At 36.3% G+C, this 8,920-nt stretch overlaps 1 protein-coding gene across 1 annotated transcript; it reads left to right on the plus strand.

Annotated features, from left to right (window-relative positions):
- Window positions 1-3,368: 3,368 nt before the first annotated feature.
- Window positions 3,369-8,886, plus strand: LOC123660193. The gene is made up of 2 exons (XM_045595292.1): window positions 3,369-8,538; window positions 8,873-8,886. The coding sequence occupies exons 1-2, from the start codon at window positions 3,369-3,371 to the stop codon at window positions 8,884-8,886; spliced, it is 5,184 nt and encodes a 1,727-aa protein (XP_045451248.1).
- The last annotated feature ends 34 nt before the right edge of the window (window positions 8,887-8,920 follow it).

Consider the following 8,920-nt stretch of genomic DNA (forward strand, 5'->3'; position numbering starts at 1 on the left):
AACTGTGTCGAATGAGGACAAATTATGTCATTCATTCATTTGGATTAATGGCTTTCAATAGGGTCGAAATAGCACAGCTGATTTCGTCAATGTCGCGTAGTATAGAGAAGACACGAAAAAGATTAATCAGCGCGGTCGAGATAACAACCTCAGTAGGATTTTGAGGACCGTTGAACTATAGCCATTTTCCGGTTAACCCTTAACCTTCTTCTTCTATAGGGTTAATGGCTTTCAATAGTGCCAAATGAGCACAGATGATTTCGACCATGTCACGTTGAAGAACCTTAACCTAAAATAGATTATTTTGCAAGATTATATGAAAATATCGCTTGACAGCTGTCACCCTGACGTGAATCAGTAGATATCGCGAAATAAGTAGATATCTTTACTTATATTATAAAGCTGAAAAGTTTGTTTGTTTCTACGTACTAATCTCAGGAACTACTGGTTCGAATTGAAAAATTCTTTTTGCTTATACTACTATATATACTACATAATATTTTATTATGTTTCTTCGTCAAAATAAAGCGGGTGACCCCGCGGGGCACAGCTAGAAGGATTACGTAACAAGTATCGTTGCGTAACCTAACACGTGTCCATAATATTACTTAAACGTTTACGTCTAGACGATGATAACGGAAACTCGTAGCGTTTTTATGGCGTTTTAGACGTGTTTGAATTGTTACACCAATGTTTACTTTTTGTAAGTTGTCGACCAAGTAGGTATCGTAATTGTAGGTTTTATGGTAATTTTTTAAAGGATTAAATGAACTGTGATCGTTCGGGAATCGATTTTGAATAGTTTTTCGTTTTAGGGATTTATTTGAGCGTTTACGTTCATTGCGGTTATGTGCAACTACAGAGATATCTAACAGGAAATACATTACAAGTTTTGTTTACTCGTGTGTACTACTGTGTGTTACTATATGTTAAAATTAAATGCTCATTTTGTCTTTTCTAACTTAAGAAGGATATATATAATAATTTTATTGGATAAATTACGTAAATATATTTTTGAAAATAATTTGAATAAAAGTTAAATAGATAATTATTACGATGAATATAGCAGTTAGATGGGTGTCTTGTGACTCTTTCACGCTAAAACTACTAAACTTACCACAATGTATCTTGGTATATAGGCAGCTGGAGATCGGGGAGATTCATGTAGGTTACTTTTTATTATGACTATCTGACAATTCACTATTTATAAACGATGATATATATTATGATATTAAATTATTCTGAAGCCTGCCTAAATAAAGTCATTTTTTATTTTGAGTATATAGAACACATACGTAAAATTATATAGATTCTTACATAGATATTAGATTATTAAATTATTTTCTCATATGATTTTTCACACGACGAACTTATCCGCTGTCGTCCCGCTTTCAATCTGTGTGCTCCTTATAAGTATCCAGACGGCGCCAGTCTTATGAATGAATATAACATATCATATAAAGCTATCGCTTATCAGGATCTGCGATCAAGGATTTGACTGAGGTAGCTGAACTGAGAGCTGTATGTACATGATGAATTTTTCATGATTGCGTTACCCTTTTTTACGTATGTAAATGTGTCACGCGGTTTCGGCTGTGATGTATTTCTTTATATGTCAGGTTAATATTTTTTTTGTTGCTTTTGATATTTATTTGTTATTGCGAGGTGTAAGTTTGTTCCGTAGTGTAAATGTTCCCTAGTAAAAATGTAATATAGAAAATATTAAAAAGTTTGTCTTGTGGGTAATGTTTTTCTTCACTTCCAGAGATTCATATGATCCTGAGATAAGTTCTTACAAAGAAAAACGTAACTTCTTTTGATATAATAACAACAAGAGTTTTTACAACACACCACTAACAAAATAACAAACAAAGAAAGACGTACAAAGGCAGTGTTGTTGCTAGAAGAGCGACCTCTTTCAGATAACCTTTGGATATAGGACACGTATGTTAATACCATCAGTCTATACTAGATGCGCTTTTTTATCAATAGATCTAATTGTCCGTTAGGAAGACATTTACGAAAAATCTGTTCAGGAATAATTTGTATGGTCCCAAAGTGTCTTTTTGCATGTAGGTACGTAGGTAGGTATATATCAAATTTGTTTACTTAAGTCCACTTTGAAGAATTCACTGCTTGTTTTAGGTATGTCACGGTAACCGGACACGCTCAGTAAGGAGATATCCTCTATAAAGTTAATATGTTTGACGATAAAGATATGGATAAGCGCAGTTGCCTCGGCGCAATAAAGTGAGTGGCAGTGACTGGCCGTTTAAAGCCTAGTTCCTATATAAAAAAAACAATCTGTTTTCTGCATCGTTGGTTTTCGAAATTGAACAGCTCGTGAGCAAAACGAATGGTCTATTGATTATAGGAACCAGACATAAATCTGCAAAGACAACAAAAATAAAATGCTTAACTTAATAAATACTCTCCTCACACTCAACAATCCACAATATCAAACATTTCGGGTTCGCAATTGAACGATTCGTGAGATAACCGAGTCGTTTTACAATGAAGGAACGGTTTACATCGTATACTTAAATAATCGCCTTAAACTGTCCCCAGTAGAATGAATCTGAGTCTGGGATCCCACGCAATACAAACACAACGTCCCAGACCACGAATAACATCTGTGTTATATGAAGAGCAATTCGTCATGAACAGGGGTTTAACCCATGATCAGCGCAACAATCCATATGATACATAGGATTTTTGGTCCGGAAAAAAGCACGGTTTATATAGGATAGTATAGATATCGACACGAATATTAAGCTCTAGGCGTCAAAGTGAGAATCGCTTTGCGCTTTAGGAAAATAAATTAAAATAAATAAATACAAAAGTATTTAGTACTCATTGAATATATATGTTCCGCTGGACCGATGATCTACGTAAGACCGCTGGCGGTGACTGGATGTGGTAGGCGCGAACTTGGCCTACTTCTAATGTCTAGTCTAGGCCTACGTCCAACACTGGACTACGACAGGCTGAAGCGAGCGAAGCTATATCTTTAAAATTTTTAATAAAGTGAAAGTTCAGCTCTCAATACCATGCCGATATTGTACAACAAACAACACAATGGGAAAAAGCTAGTCTTACTGTGATTTAATAGACAATAAATTGTATTATTTTTTTTTTATTTTATGGCAACTACAGGAAAGTGCCAGAGTCAAAATGTCTTTACTCTATGAATCAGACTTAATAAAGTTATCGAAGAAGTATGTGCGTTTCTTTTTTGGCTGCGACTGAAATAAATTCAATTTTGCTTAAATTGATTGAAATACAGCGGCGATCGTATTCTAACCATCGCGCAACCACATTTGGCGACCGTGACAAAAGAAAAAGGTGAGCGATTGGAGTTATTAATTATGGATACAAAATCGAAAGAGCGCACGGCCATGAGGCGACAATTCACGCGCACGGCCAACAATTTCGAAAGTCTCACAACAAACAAAAATATAAATAAGAACGATATTATAGCATCTTTTAAGCTACTAAAGTCATATTATGAAATGTTAAAAGTACTTGACAATGAGGTTAGAACATTTTTATTTCAAGAACCCGAAAGGGAAGATAGCCAAAATTTAATTGATAGAGAGTATGAGGAGGCCGGAAAATATGAGGCGAAGTGGGCCTTATGCCAAACGATTTTCGAAAACATTATTAAAAACAATGGCAGTGAGGTAGTTGAAAATAAGAAAAGCCACAAACTCCCAACGTTGGAGTTAACAAAATTTGACGGCAATATAAAACATTGGCTAGCTTTTTGGGGTTCATTTAAGAAAATACATGAAAACGTAGATATCGATAATGTCGATAAGTTACAATATTTAACTCAAGCAATGCAAGCGGGAAGTGATGTAAAATCCTTTGTTAATAGTTTCCCGTTGACTTCTTCAAGTTATGATTTATGCATTACAGACCTCAAATCGAGGTATGCTAAAGAGGATTTACTTATACAAGTATATGTAAGAGAGCTCTTGTCACTCATTTTAAACAAAAAAGAATTTAACCAATTGTCGGATTTAGTTGATCAATTGAATGGTCAGTTGAGAGCACTTGAAGTCCTAGGAGTAACTAAAGATAAATATGCAGCATTTCTATTACCAATGGTGGAGTCGGCACTTCCAAGTGACACATTAATTATATGGGAAAGAACAAGAACTGAAAACGCTTCGGAAGATCCGTTGAACTCATTGCTACTCTTCTTAAAAAGAGAAATTGAAAGTGAACAAAGAATATCAATGGCTAAAAAGACATTTAATAATCAACACGAAGCTATTAAAACAGCTGGACCTACTGCAACCTGCCTTATGATTAATGAAAAACAAAAACAAAAAGAAAAGATACGTAGCTGCATATGGTGTGGAAAAAATCATACAAGCTTGGAGTGTTTCAAGTTGTCAAGTATTACAATTACAGATAGAAGGGAAATTTTAAAGAAGAAGAAAGCTTGTGTATTATGCTTAAAACCTGGCCATCATGCAAAAGTATGCCGATTTTATATTAAGTGTTATGTATGTGGACAAAAGCATTCACCAGTATTGTGCACAGCTGCAGCGGAACCTAAATCTGTAAAAGAAACTACACTTCAGAACCTGTCACAAGATATGAAGACTGTTCAGCAGACCTTATTACAAACTGTCGCAGTGAAGATCTACAACGGGAACCGGAGCACCATAGTGAGAGCCCTCTTTGACAGCGGATCACAGCGGTCATACATCAAGAGTGAAGTCGCTGAACAATTGGGATTAACTGCAGTAAGAACTGAAGAAATTAGCCACTCACTATTTGGAGGTTTATCCGTATCTTTTAAAAAATATAATGTTTATGATTTTGAAATAGAGAGCTTAGACTCTGAGGTAAAATTAAAAATGTCTGCACTAGAGCAGTCTGTAATTTGTAAAAATGTACCTAAAGTCAATGAGTCCCATGACTTTGTTAAAAAATTATTAGATAAACATGGGATACATTTAACAGACAGAGATTGTATTAGCAAAGATATAGAGCTCTTAATTGGAGCTGATTTCTCGGGGCTGTTAATAACTGAATCATTTGTTCAGCTCGAAAATGGGCTAACAGCAATAAAAACAAAGTTAGGCTGGACGTTACAAGGGAAAACATGCTTAGTAGGTAGTAACATTGTAACGTCTCTATTTTGTTTACAAAATATTAAAGATTTTTGGGATCTAGAGGTATTAGGCATTAATGACCCTACACAGGTGCAGTCTAAACAGCAGAAAGAAGAGGAGGTGATGACAAGTTTCGAAGAAAACATACAAGTGAACACCGAAGGACGATATGAAGTCCATCTGCCATGGAAGACGGGTCATGAGGATATCCAGAGCAACGAGCAACTCGCCATTCGCCGCCTAGAATCTATCACAAAGAAACTAACAGCATCTGGTAAGTTTGATGATTATAATAATGTCTTAGGTGAATGGGAGCGTTCGGGTATCATCGAGGAAGTACCTGTTGAAGAAAAGAATAAAGAAGGGGTTCACTACCTACCTCATAGAGCTGTGATGAAGGAGTCGAGTCTCACCACGAAGCTGAGACCTGTATATGACGCATCTGCAAAGGATCCGAATGGTATGTCATTGAATTCATGTCTAAATAAAGGAGTAAATTTCCTAGATAAGATTCCCAATCTATTAACTGGATTTCGTAAGGGTTACATTGGTATCACTGCTGACATTGCCAAGGCATTTCTGCAGATATCAGTGACACCACAAGATCGCGATTACCTGAGGTTTGTTTGGTGGAAAGATAATACATGTGAGGAGATTAAGGTGTATAGACACTGTAGAGTAGTTTTCGGGTTGACAGCTAGTCCATTTTTACTGTCAGCAACCATATCACATCACCTTAATCAAGTCACAGAACAAAAAGACACCGCAGATATCTTAGCTAGATCATTTTATGTAGACAATTTAGTAACTAGCTTAGATTCAATTGAACAAACACAGAAATTTATTCAAGATGCTAAGAGGGTCATGAATAAAGGTAGATTCGATCTAAGACAGTGGGTCACATCACCTTTAGAAATAAATGAGACTCAAAACACAGTGATCTCGATATTAGGTCTTCAATGGGACACTGATACAGATGAGCTCTATTGTAACATAAGTAATTTACTACCGTTTCTCGATATAAGCAAAGTATCAAAAAGAAACTTGTTATCCTTAACACAGAAGATATTTGATCCAATCGGATTCACATGCCCAGTGACACTGGTTCCTAGGCTAATCCTTCAAAAGACCTGGAACATGAAAATGACCTGGGATGAACAGCTACCTGAAGATATACTATCACAATTTAAAGACTGGTATGATAATGTGACTTATCTTAATAATTGCAGATTACCTCGAAGACTGTCTGTTGATTTGCTTCCTGAGTGCAGTGCGAGTCTACACATGTTTTGCGATGCGAGTAAGGATGGCTATGCAGCATGCGTCTTCTTAAGAACTGAAAAAGGAGGTAATGTGTCCGTTCGTTTAATATCTGCCAGATCAAGGATATGCCCTCCAGAAAAGATAACAATTCCCCGACTGGAACTGCTATCAGCCTTAATTGGTTCAAGACTATTGAAAGAGGCCAGAGGAAATTTGAATTTAAATTGTGATGAATTCTGTTGGAGTGACTCAGGAGTAGCACTGTGTTGGATCAAGAGAGAATTACCATGGAATACTTTCGTAGGGAACCGTGTAAAAGAAATAAGACAAAATTCTAATGCAAACAATTGGCACCACATTCCAGGAACTGAGAACTGGGCAGATTTGGCGTCCAGAGGCTGTAACGCACGCCACCTGCTTGAAGTCCGTTGGTGGGAAGGTCCGAGCTGGCTGCTTCAGCAACCCGACATGTGGCCACGATCTGCACTGGTAGTTGATGAAAAAACTGTCAACAAAGAGCTGAAAAAGTCTGTGTGCCAGGTTAATGTTTGCTCTGATGTTAGTATAATAGACCAGCTGTCTAATTATTTTTCAAAATACACAAAAATTGTACGAATGACAGCATGGATTTTCAGATTTTCTCACAATACACGTCATAAGAATAAAAGAAATGGAGAACTTACCTTTGAAGAATGTGATGAAGCTGAAAAGAAATTAATAAGAATTATTCAACAAGAAAATAAAGAACAGATTGAGAAACAATCTGGAAAATCAAGGCAGATATATTCTGATACAGATATGATAATGAGAGTTAAAACAAAGCTTTTACTCACCGATTTCCCAGAATGCACAAAGTCACCGATGATTGTTCCTGCAAAGAATGTTATTATCCGCAGAATGGTTGAACAGCGTCATCTGCAACTATTGCATACTGGGGCAAACACGATGATAACTGATCTACGGAAACGATTCTGGATTCTTGGTATCAGATTATTAGTGAAATCGGTAATAGATAAATGTATTGTGTGCAGAAGACACAGATCACAGCCGACACCAGCACCAGCAGCTCCGCTACCACTCGATCGAGTTCAACTTACTGCTCCTTTCCAGGTGACAGGTGTTGATTTAGCGGGACCTCTCTACTTACAGGATGGTGAGAAATGCTGGATCGTGCTGTATACATGCGCAGTATATCGCGCAGTTCACCTTGAACTAACAAAATCTTTATCCACAGAGGCCTTTCTACGGACGTTTCGCCGATTTATCGCACGCCGCGGACGTTCGAGCATAATGATATCAGATAATGGTACTAATTTCACAGGCACTAGGAATCTTTTACGTGACATCGATTGGGACGAGGTACAACGCCAATCGACAATTCAACGCATCAAATGGAAGTTAAACGTTCCCACAGCTGCATGGTGGGGCGGTTTCTTCGAACGCCTAATTAAGGTAATGAAAGATTTATTACGAAGAGTGCTAGGCACGTCATCAGTCTCATATGATGAAATGCAGACTCTGTTATGTGACTGCGAAGCCGTCATCAATGACCGGCCGCTCACATATGTAGAAGACGACAAGGCAAATGCTTTAGAGCCCCTGAGGCCCTCTTGTTTTCTACAAACACTACCTCAAACAGATGTGACTGATCTGGACCAGATAGATAGTAAGAATCTTAACAAAAGATTAAGATATTTGCAGAAGCTGAGATCAGACTTTCGTCAACGATTCAAGAATGAGTATTTAACAACACTGGTACAAAGAGGTAAAGATAAAAATAGTACTCTAAAGGTTGGTGATATAGTCCTAATAGAGACAGAAGATAAGAGAATAAAATGGCCATTAGGACTTGTTGTAGAAATTATTACAGGTAACGATGGTGTTAATAGAACTGCCAAGGTAAGAACATCAGCTGGTTTAAAAACCCGCCCATTCCAACGTTTGTATAGATTGGAGATTTCCTCTTCAGAGGTGGAGGGTGACGAAAGCAACTATGAGAACAAAATCGGTAAGAGATATCGCATAGTTATTAATCCTAGCAGTACATCAAGTACCATGTCCGGAGCAGAAGTTCAGCAACCTGCATGTAAGAAAGAAACGACAGACAAGATTTCACGTTCAGGTAGAATTATTAAAATGCCAAGTAAATATAATATTTACAAAAAGTAATAATATAATATTTACAGTAAATATCAGTTTTAAATTACTTCTATTTTAGGATATTTTTTTTTTTTCTTTTTGATAAACATAACTATTTTCTTTTTTCTACTGCAATCTTTGTCTGTTAATTCAATACCTACCTATGTACACAGTGTTAACTAAATTATCTTAATATATCATGATATGTTATACAATAAGTAAAGTGTTACATGTTATCCATTTTTAATGGTATTATTAGTAAATAAAAGATCGTTGTTAATATAGATATAAAAATTAGAGATAAATTTTATTGTTAATTTTCAAACTGTTATCAATAGAGTACCTAATGTGATTATTCATTATTGTGCTAATGATTAATCTCTAGT

This window comes from Melitaea cinxia, chromosome 15, assembly GCF_905220565.1.
Source record: "Melitaea cinxia chromosome 15, ilMelCinx1.1, whole genome shotgun sequence".
Classification (NCBI taxonomy): domain Eukaryota; kingdom Metazoa; phylum Arthropoda; class Insecta; order Lepidoptera; family Nymphalidae; genus Melitaea; species Melitaea cinxia.